Source organism: Ranitomeya variabilis, chromosome 1 (genome assembly GCF_051348905.1).
Source record: "Ranitomeya variabilis isolate aRanVar5 chromosome 1, aRanVar5.hap1, whole genome shotgun sequence".
Lineage (NCBI taxonomy): Eukaryota > Metazoa > Chordata > Amphibia > Anura > Dendrobatidae > Ranitomeya > Ranitomeya variabilis.
The window spans coordinates 10,664,915-10,683,170 of NC_135232.1; the positions used below are offsets into that span (position 1 = coordinate 10,664,915).

The 18,256-nt window shown below is 47.6% G+C and overlaps 1 protein-coding gene across 8 annotated transcripts in view; it reads left to right on the plus strand.

Moving 5' to 3' along the window:
- LOC143793498 (uncharacterized) overlaps nucleotides 1-18,256 on the plus strand; it is a 301,418-nt gene that overhangs the window by 124,268 nt on the left and 158,894 nt on the right. For 3 of the 8 annotated variants that reach the window (XM_077280523.1, XM_077280522.1, XM_077280521.1), the window contains 3 exons: nucleotides 50-196; nucleotides 513-692; nucleotides 6,123-6,246. The exons of 4 other annotated variants lie outside the window; for them this stretch is intronic. In XM_077280523.1, the coding sequence (XP_077136638.1) occupies nucleotides 107-196; nucleotides 513-692; nucleotides 6,123-6,246 (394 nt within the window). In that variant the 5' untranslated portion in view covers nucleotides 50-106. The remainder of the gene's footprint in view (nucleotides 1-49; nucleotides 197-512; nucleotides 693-6,122; nucleotides 6,247-18,256) is intronic. One more of the 8 variants, XM_077280525.1, reaches the window with a different exon arrangement.

Here is an 18,256-nt window from a genome sequence, read left to right on the forward strand (position 1 = left end):
TGTCGTTCTCTCGTCCCCTGTGATTTCCATCTTCTCCTTCCTCATGAAGACGCCGGCAGGACGAGATCCCTCCAGCTGATCCAGTGCTCATCCCTCCTCCTCCTGAATGACCCCGAGGATGGACGAGGACAGGGATGAGACCACCAGAAGATTATTCCACTTGGCCCTGGAGATCGTCTCCCTGCTGAGCGGAGAGGTAACTCCTCTACATTCCTATCAGCTTTATTGTGTTCTGTGACAAGTCCGACATCGGGAGGAGGAAATCCAGAATAGAGAGAAGGATTCTTTCCTGTAAGAGCAGTGATTGTGTGGAGCTCTCTGCCCGGAGGAGTTGTCATGGGGATTCCCTATAAGAGCTGTAGAGGGGCCGGGATGTCTGTCCGGAGGGGAATAATATTCCCGGTTATGGCCCCGGATTACTGGAGACGGTTATTGATCCCGGGATTTCTACTGATTGTCAGATCTGGAGTCGGGAAGGAATCTTCTCCCTAAGTGTCTCTCTCCATACACAGGATTACACAATAGTGAGGAAGACACCGGGGGACGGTGTGACTCCCATCATCCATCTCCAGGAGTCAGGAGGGCGGAGCCCGGGCCCCATCACAGAGCCTCCCCCGCACTCCCTGCTACATGAGAGGAACAAGAAGATCCTGGAGCTCAGCAACAAGATTATTGAGCTGCTGAGCGGAGAGGTGACTGCTGGGACATTATACAGGACTGGAGGATTCTGGGTGATGAGCGGAGAGGTGACTGCTGGGACATTATACAGGACTGGAGGATCCTGGGGGATGAGCGGAGAGGTGACTGCTGGGACATTATACAGCACTGGAGGATTCTGGGTGATGAGCGGAGAGGTGACTGCTGGGACATTATACAGCACTGGAGGATTCTGGGTGATGAGCGGAGAGGTAACTGCTGGGACATTATACAGCACTGGAGGATTCTGGGTGATGAGCGGAGAGGTGACTGCTGGGACGTTATACAGGACTGGAGGATCCTGGGGGATGAGCGGAGAGGTGACTGCTGGGACATTATACAGGACTGGAGGATCCTGGGGGATGAGCGGAGAGGTGACTGCTGGGACATTATACAGCACTGGAGGATTCTGGGTGATGAGCAGAGAGGTGACTGCTGGGACATTATACAGGAATGGAGGATTCTGGGTGATGAGCAGAGAGGTGACTGCTGGGACATTATACAGGACTGGAGGATTCTGGGTGATCGGGGAGGTGACTGCTGGGACATTATACAGCACTGGAGGATTCTGGGTGATGGGCGGAGAGGTGACTGCTGGGACATTATACAGGGCGGCACTGGAGGATTCTGGGTGATGAGCGGAGAGGTGACTGCTTGGACATTATACAGCACTGGAGGATTGTGGGTGATGACCGGAGAGGTGACTGCTGGGACATTATACAGGACTGGAGGATTCTGGGTGATGAGCGGAGAGGTGACTGCTGGGACATTATACAGGACTGGAGGATTCTGGGTGATGAGCGGAGAGGTGACTGCTGGGACATTATACAGCACTGGAGGATTCTGGGTGATGAGCGGAGAGGTGACTGCTGGGACATTATACAGGACTGGAGGATTCTGGGTGATGAGCGGAGAGGTGACTGCTGGGACATTATACAGCACTGGAGGATTCTGGGTGATGAGCGGAGAGGTGACTGCTGGAACATAATAAATAATAATAATAATAATCTTTATTTGTATAGCGCCAACATATTCCGCAGCACTTTACAGTTTAACAGCTTCAAACACAACAGTCATAAGTAACAACATTAACAATACAATAATAAAGCACAATAAGCCGCCCCTGCTTGTGAGAGCTTACAATCTACAATGAGGTGGGGAGATACAGAGTACAGGTGTGTTTTTACAATGGTGTATTTACAATGATGGTCCAGCCATCTTCAGGGGTGGGGGATAGATGGAGATAGTGAATGGCTACACACACACACAAACATAAAATGACTGATTAGGTAACGTGGTAGGCCGCTCTGAACAAATCTGTTTTGAGCGAGCGCCTAAAACTATGCAAATTGTGGTATTCCAGAGCATTGGCGCAGCACAGGAGAAGTGTCGGGAGTGGAAGGTACGGATTAGTGCAGAGGTTAGTCGAAAGTCGTTTGCAGAGCGCAGCGGTCGGTTAGGCCGATAGACAGAAAGGAGGGAGGAGATGTAAGGGGGTGCCGCACTGTCGAGAGCTTTGTGGGTGAGAACAAGTACTTTGAATTGGATTCTATAATGAGTGGGTAGCCAGTGTAACAACTGGCGAAGAGCGGATGCGTTTGAGTAACGATTAGCTAGATGGACGACCCTGGTTGCTGCATTAAGGATGGACTGGAGAGGGGAAAGTCGCGTGAGGGGGAGGCCAATTAATAGAGCGTTACAGTAGTCCAGGTGGGAGTGGATCAGGGCGACAGTGAGGGTTTTGTTGTTTCCATGGTGAGAAAAGGGCGGATGTAAGCGGCACGAGCGGGCAAGAGATTGTATGTGGGAGGTGAAGGAGAGATCGGAGTCAAACATAACACCCAGACAGCGCGCCTGCTGCCTAGGCGTTATTATGGTTCCATCCACGGAGAGGGAAATGTCAGATTTAGGGAGGTTAGTAGATGGCAGGAGCAGAAGAAGTTCAGTTTTGGAGAGGTTGAGTTTCAGATAGAGAGCGGACATGATGTTGGAGACTGCAGACAGACAGTCAGTGGCGTTCTGTAGTACAGCGGGGGTAAGGTCAGGGGATGACGTGTATAGTTGTGTGTCATCAGCATAAAGATGGTACTGAAAGCCAAATCTGCTGATGGTCTGTCCAATTGGGGCCGTGTAGAGAGAGAAGAGAAGGGGGCTAAGGACTGAGCCCTGAGGTACCCCGACAGTGAGAGGAAGAGGGGATGAAGTGGAGCCGGAGAACAGAACACTGAAGGAGCAGTCAGAAAGATAGGAAGAGAACCAGGAGAGAGCAGTGTCCTTAATGCCAAGTTACTGGAGCCTAGAGAGTAGGAGACTGGTCAACAGTGTCAAAAGCTGCAGAAAGGTCGAGAAGAATGAGCAGAGAGCGGTGACTGTTACATTTTGCTGTCAGAAGGTCGTAGGTCACTTTGAGTGCAGTTTCTGTCGAATGTAGGGGGCGGAAACCAGACTGTGAAGGGTCTAGGAGGGAGTGAGTGGAGAGGTAATGGGTAAGGCGGGAGTAGATCAGGCGCTCCAAGAATTTAGAGATGAAGAAGAGGTTGGAGACCGGTCTGTAGTTGTTTGTGCATGATGGGTCGAGGGTGGGTTTCTTTAATAATGGAGTAATGAGAGTGTTTGAAGGAGGATGGGAAGATGCCCGAGGAGAGGGAGAGATTAAAGATTGTAGTTAGGTGAGTTGTGACTACTGGAGAGAGAGACTGGAGGAGATGAGAGGGAATGGGGTCGGTGGTGCATGTAGTCGGACGAGAAGAAGAGAGGAGCCTGGAGACTTCTTCTTCTATGATGGGATCAAATGTGGAGAGTGAGCCAGGGGGAATGCAGGGATGGATGGGAGTCACTGCACTTTGTGGCTGGGAGCGGATTTGCTGACGGATATTATCTATTTTCTCTATAAAGTGGGAGGCCAGGTCATCAGCGCAAATGTCTGTGATAGGGGTTTGTACTTTTGGCCTGAGGTGGGAGGGAAAGGCGTCAAAAAGTTTCTTGGGGTTGTTGGATAGTGAGGAGATCAGGGTGGTGAAGTAGGTCTATTTGGCAAGGTGAAGGGCACAATTGTAGGTTTTTAACATAAATTTGAAGTGGATGAAGTCTTCTGGTGTGCGAGTTTTCCTTCATAAGCGTTCAGCACATCCAGAGCATCGCTGGAGAAGCCGAGTTTGCGATGTGAGCCAGGGCTGTTTTACTCTGTGTTTGGAGGTTCTGAGGGTAAGGAGCGCTACTTGGTCCAGGGTGCTTCTAAGAGTGTCATTTTAGTGGTGTACAGCCAGATCGGTACAGGGAAAAGAGGAGATTGGTGACAATGATGAGTGTAGGGAGTCTGAAAGTGTATGAGGGTTAATAGCATGTAGATTTCTGAATGTGTGGTAGGTAGGAGTGTGCTGGTGTGGGCGAGGGATTGTGAGCGCAAAGGAGAGAATGTTGTGGTCAGAGAGGGGAAGCGGTGAGTTATCTAGGTAGGAGATTGAACAGAGCCAGACAAAGACCAGGTTAAGGGTGTTACCGTCCTTGTGTGTCTCAGAGGTTGAGAGCTGTGAGAGGCCTAGAGAAGTGGTTATTGATAGAAGCTGGGATGCAGGCGTGGAAGTGGGGCTGTTTATGGGGATGTTGAAGTCTCCCAGGATAAGGGTTGGGAGTTCTGAGGAGATGAAGTGCAGCAGCCAGTCTGAGAAGTGGTCCAGAAAGTGGGTGGGTGAGCCTGGGGGCCGGTATATGACCGCTTCTCTGAGGGAAAGGGGACGGAAGAGCCTGATGGTGTGGACTTCAAAAGAAGGGAATGAGAGTGATGGAACTGGGGTGATGGCATAGAAAATGTTCAGCACAACCTAACGGGGGAGCTGCATAGATATTTTTCCCAAACCCTAATACGTGAAATAGTTCTAACTAGCACACTCCAACAGATGTGATGCAAAAGGGGTGTTTTAATATACATACAGTAGTCACAAACGTTTCGGTCTGCAAAGGACCTTCATCAGGGTGCTAATTGTAGCGAGAGTGGTAGATATAGTAGAACCCCGGTAGGAATTAATTTGCATCAAGTATGAAGATACAGTAAAATTTACTGGAAAAAAGATGTATTCTGGAAAACGTATTGTACGGCAGATCAGTCCGACCAGCGGGAGGAAGAGGCACAGGGCTACGCGGTGTCCACCGCAAGTAGACACCGCGTAGCCCTGTGCCTCTTCCTCCCGCTGGTCGGACTGATCTGCCGTACAATACGTTTTCCAGAATATATCTTTTTTCCAGTAAATTTTACTGTATCTTCATACTTGATGCAAATTAATTCCTACCGGGGTTCTACTATATCTACCACTCTCGCTACAATTAGCACCCTGATGAAGGTCCTTTGCAGACCGAAACGTTTGTGACTACTGTATGTATATTAAAACACCCCTTTTGCATCACATCTGTTGGAGTGTGCTGGAACTGGGAGGATGACCTGGAAAGTGCATTGTGGGGACAGGAGTATGCCGTCTCCACCACCAGGTCTGTTAGTGGGTCTCAGGGGAATGGGAGAATTGTAAGCCACCATGGGAAATGGTAGCAGGGGAGACAGTCCTGAATCCAGATTTCAATGAGGGCCAACAGATTTAGAGAGTTGGTCAGAAAGTAGTTGTGCAGAAAAGGAAGTCTGTTACATACAGAGCGTGGATTCCAGAGGGCACAATTAAAAGAAGGATATGAAGGAGTGCAAGTAATATTAATAAGATTGGTAAGGTTTTGATACAAGGTAGGATAGGGGTTGAGGTTGGGGGATGGTGGACCAGGGTTGGGGGAGATGGCCTCCTACTCCTGATTTCAGTGAACAAAGAGCAAGTAGGTATTGGAATTGTAAGAAGTTTTTTTCTTTGGGCAAGATGGGCTGAGGTTTTTCAGGAAGGTGACAAGTGCATGGGAGATGGAAGGAGAGGGGAGCTGATGTGTATGAGTCATGATGGAGGGGGGATGATGTGGTGAATGTGGATGGCAAGGGAGCACAGGAGGATAGAAATAAAGCACAAGGATAGAAGAGAGATCAAAGTGTGGGTTACCTGACTCCTGCCCTGACTAACTGCCATGGATTAACTGCTTTATCTTGATGCTTATCTTCTGGGATGCTTTGCTTTGGGGATGCTTGCGTGCACCCCCACAAGGGACATTATACAGGATGGCACTGGAGGATTCTGGATGATGAGCGGAGAGGTGACTGCTGGAACATTATACATTACGGCACTGGAGGATTCTGTGTGATGAGCGGAGAGGTGACTGCTGGGACATTGCACAGGACAGCATTGGAGGATTCTGGGTTATGAGCGGAGGGGTGACTGCTGGGACATTATACAGGACTGCACTGGAGGATTCTGGGTGATGACCGGAGAGGTGACTGCAGGGACATTATACAGGACGGCACTGGAGGATTCTGGGTGATGACGGTGTCTTTTTTTTGTCAGGCTCCTGTAAGGTGTCAGGACATCGCTGTCGATCTCTCCATGGAGGATTGTGAGAATTTAGAAGGACACCAGGATCGGTACAAGGAGGAGATGATAGAGGAGCTCCGGCCTCTTACACCACCAGGTGAGGAGATATGTGGTTATTACTGTGGGCTCTGGCTGCCATGTTGATGTCCTGTACAATGTGTAGATATGTTTGTGTAATAATATAATGGAGAAGATCCTTAAAGGGAATCTGTCAGCAGGTTATTGTTCCCTCATCTGAGAGGAGCAGGATTTTGGCAGAGAAATCCTGAATCCAACTATCTAACTTTTACATTACTGGGTGCAGCAGTTTTCACACAGAGTTTCTAGATTTGCTAAGAAGAAAAGCTGAGGATGTCGCCCCCGCCCACACTGGGGTTCTCTATAGACATTGTCTATAGACACTGAGCTGATTATTATTATTTATTTATATAGCACCATTGATTCCATGGTGCTGTACATGAGAATGGGTTACATACAAATTACAGATATCACTCACAGTAAGCAAACTAACAATGACAGACTGATACAGAGGGGCGAGGACCCTGCCCTTGCGGGCTTACATTCTACAGGATGGTGGGGAAACAGACAGTAGGTTGAGGGTTGCAGGAGCTTCGGTGTTGGTGAGGTGGTAGCTTCGGTAGTGGTGAGGAAGCAGCGGGGTCAGTGCAGGCTGTAGGCTTTCCTGAAGAGATGGGTTTTCAGGTTCCATCTGAAGGATCCGAATGTGGTTGATAGTCGTATGTGTTGGGGCAAAGAATTCCAGAGGATGGGGGATATTTGGGTGAAGTCTTGGAGGTGGTTGGGTAAGGAGCGAATTAGTGTAGAGGAGAGAAGGAGGTCTTGGGAGGACCGGAGATTACGTGAGGGAAGATATCGGGAGATTAGTTCAGAGATATATGGAGGAGACAGGTTATGGATGGCTTTGTAGGTCAGTATTAGTAATTTGAACTGGATACGTCGAGGGAATGGGAGCCAGTGAAGAGATTTGCAGAGGGGGGAAGCAGAGGAGGAGAGAGATGAATTAGTCGGACACCAGAGTTAAGGATGGACTGGAAAGGTGCAAGGGTGTTAGCAGGGAGGCCACAGAAAAGGATGTTGCAGTAGTCAAGGCGGGAGATGATGAGGGCATGCACAAGCATTTTAGTAGAGTGACGGTTGAGGAAAGGATGGATTCTGGAGATATTTTTGAGCTGGAGGCGACAGGAGGTGGAAAGAGCTTGGATGTGCGGTTTGAGGGACAGGGCAGAGTCAACGGTTACTCTGAGGCAGCGGACTTCCGGTGCAGGGGAAAGCGTGATGTCGTTAATTGCGATAGGTTAGGTAAGGAAGATCTATGAGATGGAGGAAAGATGAGGAGTTCAGATTTGTCCACATTGAGTTTGAGGAAGCGAGAGGAGAAGAAGGAGGATATGGCTGATAGACACTCTGGGATTCTGGACAGTAGAGAGTTGATGTCTGGGCCAGAAAGGTAGATCTGAGTGTCATCAGCATAAAGGTGGTACTGGAATCCATGAGACTTTGAGTTGTCCCAGGCCGAGTGTATAGATTGAGAAGAGTAGGGGTCCTAGAACAGAGCCTTGTGGGACTCCCAACAAAGAGCGGGTGGGATGAGGAGGTAGTGTGGGAGTGGGAGACGCTGAATGTGCGGTTGGAAAGGTATGAGGAGATCCAGGATAGGGCGAGATCTTTGATGCCAAAGGAGGAGAGGATCTGTAGTAGGAGGCAATGGTCAACTGTGTCGAAAGCAGAAGACATGTCTAGAAGGAGGAGTACAGAGTATTGTCCATTGGCTTTGGCTGTAAGTAGGTCGTTAGTGATTTTGGTCAGGGCTGTCTCAGTTGAGTGATGGGGGCGGTAACCAGATTGTAGATTGTCAAAGAGCAAGTTAGATGAGAGGTGAGAGGAAAGTTCAGCGTGGACGTGCTGCTCCAGGAGTTTGGAAGCGAATGGGATATTGGGCGATAGCTGGACATAGCAGTTGGATCGACGGTTGGCTTTTTAAGGATAGGCGTGATTGTGGCATGTTTGAAAGCAGAAGCGAAGGTGCCAGAAGTTAGTGATAGGTTGAAGAGGTGGGTTAGGGATGGGATACGAGTGGTGGGGAGGAGGTGGGATGGGCTGGGGTCGAGCGCCCAGGTGGTGAGGTGCGATTTGGAGAGGAGACAATAAAGCCCCCCATCAGTGATGTGGGATAGGGAGGTTATGGGGTTTGGGCATTGGTCTGGTATACAAAGGGGTTGTGGCAGTTGAACAATGAAGACTTAACTTGTTTGATCGATCTTATTTTTAAAGTGTGTGGCAAAGTCCTCAGCAGAGATGAGGGAGGTTGGAGGGGGCAGTGGGGGTCGGAGGAGGGAGTTAAATGTGTTGAATAACTGTTTGGGGTTGTAGGATAGGGAAGATACGAGGGTTGTGAAGTAGGCCTGTTTAGCAGAGGTGAGAGCTGATTTGAATGCCAGTGTTGCCTGTTTGAATGCAGTGAAGTCATCTTGCTAATTTGTTTTCTTCCTACGCCGCTCTGCAACCCTGGACACTTGCCGAAGCTTTTTAGTGGTGTTATTGTGCCAAGGTTGTCTATTGATACGTCGCACTCTGCCATGAACGAGAGGGGCAGCTGTGTCAATAGCTGATGCAAGAGTGGTATTGTAGAAAGCAGTGGCACTGTCTGTGTCGTGGAGTGGGGATATGGATGCCAGTGGTAGGATAGAGTCAGAGAGTGTGTGGGTGTCTAGGTGTGCAAGGTTTCTGCGGGGGTGCGTAGGTTGCTGTACATGGGTGACCAGTGAGGAGGACAGAGATGAGAAAGTGAGCAGATGGTGGTCGGATAGAGGGAGAGGGGAGATGGTGAAGTTAGAGAGCAGAGACGGGTGAAGACCAGGTCTAGTGTATGTCCGTCTGTGTGGGTGGCTGCGGAGGACCACTGAGTAAGTCCAAAAGATGAAGTAAGGGACAGAAGTTTGGAGGCTGTTGAACGAAGGCTATCAGTGGGGATGTTGAAGGCAACCATGATGATGGTGGGAATGTCAGCAGAGAGAAAGTGAAGAAGCCAGGTGGAGAATTGGTCAATAAAGGCAGTGGCCGGGCCCGGAGGTCGGTATATGACGGCCACTTGGAGGTTGGAGGGAGAGTACATGCGGACAGAGTGGACTTCAAAAGAGGGGAGGATAAGGGAGGGTAGAGGTGGGATTATGTTAAAGGTGCAGTTAAAAGAAAGGAGAAGACCCACTCCTCCACCATGTCTGTTGCCGGGGCGATGGGTGTGGGTAAAGTGGAGGCCGCCATAACACAGCGCAGCAGGGGAGGCAGTGTCAGAGGGTGTTATCCATGTTTCTGTGAAGCCGAGGAAGGCAAGAAAAATGTCATGCATCACATGAAGCTTATTGCAGATTATCACAGGAGGGGCGGAGTCAGACTAGATTTCAGGTGCTGCTGTGTCCAGCAATGATCAGATCCTGGAAAGTAAACAAAACCATGGAGCTTATTAAGACTGGCATCTCTGAAATCCCTTTTGAACCCCTACATAATGCTGCTGTCCTCAGATTACATAGCAAAGGCCTGCTGACAGATTCTCTTAAATTACCTCTTTTCACATCTAATTAATTCTACTCCATATTAATATTGATATATTATAAATATTATATTATTGATAGTTAAATTAATTGTATCACTTAATATTGATCAGAATTAAGTATGCTGACATCCCGCTATATATCATTTGAACCTGAGTACAGCCCCTCCCTATATATATACAGCATGAGCCCCACGCAGCCTCCCCATATACAGCATGAGCCCCACGCAGCCTCCCCATATACAGCATGAGCCCAATACAGCCTCGCCATGTACACTGCATGAGCCCCACACAGCCCCCATATACAGCATGAGCCCCACACAGCCTCCCCCATATACAGCATGAGCTACACACAGCCTCGCCATGTACACTGCATGAGCTACACACAGCCTCGCCATGTACACTGCATGAGCCCCCCCACAGCCTCCCTATATGCACTGCATGAGCCTCACACAGCCTGCCCATATACAGCATGAGCCCCACACAGCCTCCCCATATACAGCATGAGCCCTGCACATCCTCCCCATATACATCATGAGCCCCTCACAGCCTCAATATATATATGCATGAGGCCCCCACAGCCTCCCTATAAACACTGCATGAGGCCCCCACAGCCTCACTATATACAGCATGAGCCCCACACAGCCTCCCCATATACTGCATGAGCCCCCCACAGCCTCCCTATATACACTGCATGAGGCCCCCACAGCCTCACTATATACAGCATGAGCCCCACACAGCCTCCCCATATACTGCATGAGCCCCCCACAGCCTCCCTATATACACTGTATGAGGCCCCCACAGCCTCACTATATACAGCATGAGGCCTCACGCAGCCTCCCTATGTACTGCATGAAGCCCCCATAGTCTCCCCATATATTGCATATCGCCCCCACAGCCTCGTCATGTGCATCATATCACCCCATAGCCTCCCCATGTTCTGCACAACACTCCCATATCCTCCCCATGTTCTGCACGACACCCCCATAGCCTCCCCATGTACTGCATGTTACCCCATAGCCTCCCCGTGTTCTGCTCGACACCTCCATAGCCTCCTCGTGTTCTGCACGAGACCCCCATAGCCTCTCCATGTGCTGCATGACACCCCCATAGCTTCCCCCTGTGCTGAACGACACCCCCATAGCATGCCCATGTTCTGCATGACACCCCCATAAAATCCCCATGCCCACCCAAACATCACATACATATGAAAAAGAAAGAACACCACATACTCGCCTCAGTCCCGTATCTCGGTGCTCTGCTTCTGTTCATGTCTCCGGCGCGCTTATTTTCCTCAGTACCCAGTTCATCGCGTCAGCTGTTTCACATGCTGACTGGTGGAGGAAGTGGCCAGAGGCCCCTCCTTCACCAATGCAGTCAGCGAAGATGGAGACGGCGGGCGGGTGGGAACTGTGCGGTCAGTGGACCTCTGGTTTTCAGCCCCATGGCTGTTTCAGTCAGCGGACCGGACTGAGACAGCCAGAGAGGGCCATATGTGGGCCGCACTTCGCCTGGGTCTGCAACAGAGTAATACGAGTAGGAAGTTGAATAGGGACCCATCTTTGTTAACATGTAAGAACTCCTTTTGGAACAAAAATAGGGACATGTGTTTACACATAGACACAGAAGTGGAAGAAGCCTTTTGTCCCCAGGAAATATGTTGTCCTTTCAGAGGAAATGCCATAATTTTACACTTGACAGCTTTGTCCATGTAAGAGAAATATTGCAACTGCAATAGGCTGAATGTCTCTGGAAAAAAAAAAAGTTGAATATCAAAGTTTGTATTAATCCGATAGAGATAGGACATACATTTTCGACTTCAGGGCTAATAGAGCGAGAATATGCATATTTTTTCCTAACTGTAACCACCGCCTATAAGCTCCAAATTCATTGTGGCCAGATAACTGACAATAGCAATGTCATGTTTGATCTCTGGGGAAAGGTAAAATCCTGGTGAAAATATGGCAGCGATCTTGAACCTCTGCTTTCATTAGGAGTGAAGGTGGAAATTTCCTAAAATTTTGAAGGGCTGAGTACATCCCACAAGCCGGCCCACGTGATGTCATCAAAACCGTGAGACCTCTACCTCATCAGAAGTCATTGCACGCAAGGCATTACTGGGAACGCTAGCTGCCGGGAGCATCGCGAGCATCGGTATACTGCGCGGGACGCCAGAAGCAGGGCTGTGAAGTCAGAGCCGTGGAGTCGGAGTTAGTTTTGGTTGGAGTCGGAGTCGGTAGAAATGTACTGACTCCGACTCCAGCTTTAAAAAAAAAATGTATTAATATTTCATAATTGAACTTTCATATGAATTTTATAAATGTTACTAAAATATATATGTTCTATCAAACTACGAACAACAGTGATAAGCAGTTCTGCTGGAGATAGACATTTCTTACTTCTTGTGTGTTATTGTTCTCCACTGCCCTTATCTAATCTTATACTTGGTTAACCTCATGCTGCCTCAACCCCCCTACTTACAATGTATGAAACTGAAAGTGAAAATGTGTTGCAAATTCTTAGTAGTAAAGCTCCTCCTCTAGACTAGATGTTTACTAGGTGTGCGTCTTCCAAGCATCTCACAGCTGCTACTCAGAAGAGGAAGACTGTAAGAAGTATTATCCTTTCAACAAACTTTGCATCAGTTAACTGTGAGTACATGAGGAATAACAGTATTACTGACCACTATATCAGTTGTACGACCTGGCAATAATTTTGTACAGTTGTTTTTAGGAAAAACAATTGTCATTTGGATTGTGAATGCAGAATTAAAAACCTGAGAATGTCAAAGAAGCATCACATTAAATCAGCTGTATTTGATCATTTCACCATCACTCAAGTTAGAAAACATTATGTCTGTCAGTGTATGACAAATGATCCAGACGAAAACAAATGCTGTGAAGCCAAGATCAGTGCATATTCAGGCAAAGATAAAAATGCTCCTACCAGAGCTTCTAATCTAAAGAGACATTCAGAAGTACTGAAAGCAGTGGATGAGAAAGACTGCATCCAAACCAATGAACCAGTGCCCAGCTCTTCCAGCCAAACAGAGGAGCAGAGAACTTTGAAGCGATCAGTTGCAAGATATGTTGTCAGTGACAAAGTTACTATGACAATGACAGTAGATACATTTAAAAAACAGATCATAGAGCTTGTTGTAAAGGACAGTGTGCCTATTTCATTATTTTCACGACCAGCTTTTATGTGTCTGAATGGGGAAATGGCCCGCAAGCTTGGTGTTTCTCTGGAGAGAGAGAGTATTAGAAAATTAGTAATCGAAGAAGCTTTTAAACAAAAGGAAGAACTTAAAAAAACTCTCAAGGGACGCTTTCTGTTTCTTAAAATGGATGCCTGCACACGTCAGAGTGAACTATTTTGCCATCAATGTCCGATTTGTTTGTGCCAAAAATGAAATAGTTACCAAGACATTGGCAGTAAAAGACACCAAAGCTCATCACACCAGTGAGTTTCTCCAGGTCTTGGTGGAAAAGGTTCTGCAAGACTATGAACTTAAAAAAGAGCAAGTTCTTTCTGTCGTAACTGACAATGCTTCAAATATGATAAGTACTATTAAGCTAATGAATGAGAGTAATGATGGTGACCAGCAGCTAGAAGAAGATTCTGGGTCCACAGAAACAAATGTTTGAAATAGAGGAACACAGTATTGTAACTGAGGAGCAAACTGAAGTTGCTTCAGATGAACAGCAACATGATAGTTTAGATGATCTTGTGGAAACTGTCAATACGTTCTTTAATTCATCACATGCGCTGTGTTGTGCATACGCTACAGCTGGCTATAAGAGACAGTCTGCAAGAAGACATGCTGCTGCACTGATTGGCAAGGTGAGAAAATTGGCTACTGTTGCCAGAACCCCTAAAGTTGACTCAATTTTGAAGAGACCTGCTGGAAAAGGGGCAATTATTGATCAAGCCACACGATGGGGCAGTACTTACTTAATGATTCAGCGCTTGGTTGAACTGAAAACCTTGTAGACATGGCTAACCCTCAACTGACGCTAAATGAAAGTCAGTGGAATCAGGTGACTGAGCTGGAAAAATTGCTAGAGCACCCATTTACAGTGACTAAAAAATTACAAGCAGAGGACTTAACTCCAGGTATTTTCTTAAAGGAGTGGAAGAACCTGATGTTTCGCCTGTCCCAAAGAGGAGGGTTAATTGCAAGTGGCATTGCTACATCAATGAAACGGAGAGAGGAGCTACTATTAGAAAATAACATTCTCTTGGCAGCTGTTTATGTAGACCCAATGCATCGGATTCTTCTAGATGATCAACAGCTAACTAAAGGAAAAGAAGCTCTGTTTGAAATAGCAGTAAGGATGAAAGGGTTGCAGAACAGTCAGGAGGAACAAGAAGAATTTGGTCGTCCTGCCACATCTTCACCCTCATCAACTGATGAAGAATTTAATTTCGAAAAATATTTGGATCACAAGGACCGTGCAAAGCATTCCCGCATAGAAAAAGAGTCATCCCCATCAAAGAACACAGCCAGTGCATTCCAGCAGAATTTTTCATGTGCACTAAAAGAAATTGAGAAATTTGACCGTTCATCAAAATAACAGTGCAACAAGCGATTCCTCTGTATCCTGACATTGTCAGAGATGTTGCCCGAGTGGTTACTGCTTTGCCACCATCCCAAGTTAGTGTAGAGAGGTTGTTCTCTGCTCTCAAAATAATTAGATCAGACTTGAGGGCATCCATGAAGGAGGATCTGACAGAGGCAATACTTTTTCTGAGGACAAATTTATAGATTTCTTCTTATTAACTGCATAACAGTGTTTATTGCAGATTTACTTACAATAAGTTATTTGCTATATTCTAATTGTATTCTAATAAATATAGTTTTTGCTCTAAGTGGTCTGATTACTTATATGATGGTGAGAAACTGAATAAGCACGATGTTAGTATTTTACAACAGTAAATTTAATGTTACGAATTGGCCATTTATGAAGGAGTCGGAACCTGATAAAATCCAGGAGTCAGAGTCACAACTGTGGCTTACCGACTCCACAGCCCTGGCCAGAAGGTAAGAATATTGCGAATTTTTTTTAAAATTATTTTTAACCTGAGTTGTGTTGTGTTTGCGTTTTCACAGCAGAAAACCGCTGCGAAGACGCATACACAACAGGTGCACATAGCCTCTACGGGTCCGTCAGAAAAACAAGCCCAGTGCACCCGTTTTTTACAATCTGCACAGGATCCGTCATTTCAACATTTTGACTGATCCTGTGCAGATTGTAAAAAAGGAAGTGTGAAAGAAGCCTGAGGCTGACCACCACTGAGCAAAATACAGAAGTACAATGTGACCAAAGACACGGTTGAGCTGAAGAGGCTGAGCCCGACCACCACCGAGCAAAACACAAGTGAAAACATCAAGTCTGGGCCAAGAAATATCTGATGCAGATTATTCCCAGGTTTTATGGACTGATGAGATGAGACGCCACTCGACAGAGCAGATGAATGGATCAGTACTCGGCATCCCTTCAGATGCCAGCGAGGTGGAGGTGGGCACTGCTGTGGGTAGAATTATTACAGAGGACCTTGGTGGACCTTTTCAGGTTGAAAACCTCCTGCCTGCGATTTGAAGACACTTTCTTCCAGCAATGGAGAAGGAAAAAAGTCTGTGTCTCTCCAGAAAACCAGTATTGTTCTGCAGGACAAGGCAGCATCGAAATCTCCACCGCTCGGGGCCAGGAAAGGCCTTAAATATGAAGAATAATGACTTTCTCTGTCCCCCATGACGGCACCACGGAGAGAGGGGATCCGCCCACCAAGGACAGGAAACCTACAGATAAAAAGGCGGTACCTCTCTCCCGCATCAGTTTGGTTTCCTGTCCTTGACGGGACCTGCAGCAGATCTTACCTCAGATCGTCGTTGGATTCCGGGGCCAGTCAGACCGGTTCAGGCAGCGGGGGTTCCCTGCCTCAGCTAGGCTGGGCCACCTGAAGCGCCACCGCTGGGATCAGTAGGTCTCTAGGGTGAGCGGGGGACCGCAGCAGCAGCGCTGCGGCTCCTACAGGAATCCTCACTACGTGGGGATTCCAGATGGCACACACCCGCACGTAAAACCACCGGAGGGGTCCCTCCATAGGTGGAGCAGGGCGCGACAATGCGCGCTTGAATAGCGCACCAGGAAGCATCAAGCGTGGTGTCGGACTTCCGGGTAACAACGCGCATGCGCGGGTGCCGCAATGCCTGCTGGGCGGAGCAGGGCATTCTGGGCGGCGCAGGGCTTGCTGGGAAAGCGCGGTGCATGCTGGGATTCGCGCATGCGCACAATCTAGCGTCAGGGAGCGCGCGTAAATTGGCGCGCAGGATATTTAAATGGGGGCTGTCTCCCTGGCTAGTTGCTCTAATGCAGTACAGCCAGCGTTCCCCAGCAGCTATGAGTGACCCCGAATTGCAGGGCTCACCAGCGCAGCAACCGCAGGCACCGCAGCAGCAGCAGCAGCAGAAACGCCGGCAGCAGGGGCAAGGGACCTCTCATGTCCAGCGGCGTGGAGCTGGAGCACGGTCTGGATCTCAGCACAGCAAAAATTCTAGTGCTGCATCCGGATCAAAGGAGCACCATACTGTCGATACGGACCATCCACAGCCGGTACTGAGGGTACACCAGGTGGTGAGTGATCTCCGTGAATGCTCCGGCTAATAGAGCCTACCTTTCTCTTGTTGTTTTAGGGAAGGAAGAGCGCAGGGAAGTCCAAACATAGGATCTGCGCGCTTTGTAAAGAAGATTTACCTGCCTCCTGGGAAAAAAGATTATGTAAATCCTGTATGGAAGAGACTCTCTGTGAAGGGCTTCCAGGGTTCGCCACAGAACTCAAAACATTAATTAATACTCAGGTGGAAGATACCTTTAAGTCTCTCCAGGAGGGTAAAAAATGTAAAAAAATTAAACAAAAGACCCCTATATCTGACTCTAGTGACTCGGATAGTGGGGAGATTAGTTCAAATTCCTCCGATTCTTCATCATCCTCTTCATCATCCTCTTCTCAGGGAGGTCGTAGTTGCTTCCCATTAGAAGAAACGGACTCCCTAATTAAAGCGGTCAGAAGTACCTTGGGTCTTGCTGAATCCCACACTAAAAAATCAGTCCAAGATATCATGTTCGGTGGACTGAAGCAGAAAAAAAGAAGGGTGTTTCCCCTTAATGATAAAATACAAGCCTTAATAAATAAAGAATGGAAAAAACCTTTAAGAAAGGCCTTACTTACCCCCAAAAGGAAATACCCTTTTGAAGACCCTGCATGCTCCTTTTGGGAAAAAGCACCTAAATTAGACGTAGCAATCGCTAAAGCGTCAAAAAAGTTTGCCCTACCTTTTGAAGACATGGGGGTCTTAAAGGATCCCATGGATAAAAAAGCGGATGCTTTCCTATAAAGTTCCTGGGAAGCAGCAGGAGGAGGCCTAAAACCAGCGGTGGCCGCAGCTTGCACTTCCCGCTCCCTTATGGTGTGGCTTGACCAGCTGGAATCCCAGCTCAAGGATAAGGCATCCAGAGACAGTATACTAAATACCCTACCAGTAATGAAAGGGGCAGCCGCTTTTCTGGCCGATGCGTCAGCAGACTCCATCAAGCTTTCGGCCAGGTCAGCGGTGTTCTCCAATGCAGCCAGAAGAGCCCTCTGGCTCAAATGTTGGCCTGGAGACCTCCAAACAAAGGCTAAACTTTGTAATATTCCCTGTGAGGGAGAATTTCTTTTCGGCTCTACTCTGGATGATATTTTGGAAAAGGCAGGGGACAAAAAGAAGTCCTTTCCCGTCCTGCAATACCCATCTTACAAACGTCCTTTTCGGAGTAAAAAATTCTTCCGTAGGAAGCCCCCTAGGCCACAGGACAGATGGGAAGACAAAAAGAATAAGAATAAAGGGTTTATTTTCAACAAAAGCCCCACCGATCCCAAAAAACCCTCACAATGAACTTTTGCCCCAGGTGGGAGGAAGATTGTCCCTCTTCCTCTCAGCCTGGGAAAAGATAACCAGCAGTGCCTGGATTCTGGATTTGGTACAATCGGGACTAAAATTCAAATTTCTTACGTTCCCTCAGCCGTCCTTCCTGGTGACATCTCAGAGAGCTTCTCCGCAGGAGCGGATAGCTCTGGAACAGGAAGTCACAACGTTATTGAACAAAGGGGTTCTTCGGGAGGTCCCCCTCCAAGAAAAAGGGAGAGGGTTCTACTCTCCGATTTTTCTCAGGAAAAAGCCAGACGGGTCTTTCAGGACAATTACACAGGTCAACAAAAAAAAAAAATTTTTCTGGTGTCCAAAATATTTTAATGAATTTGGGGTATTTTTGGGGTGCTGATTCTGAATATGCTATCAGTTTTGCCAGATTGGCTCAAGTTTTTGAGATTTTTGGTATCTTATTTATAGCACTTGTTGGTAAATGCGACGCATCATCTCATTAATTTCTTTGGATTAGTACTTGAACTGAGCAGTTCTCAATATAGTTTTGTGTTAATTAGTGTTCTAAAAGTTTGTTCATAGCTTGATTTTTGCACTAACTTTATGTTGTTGTCT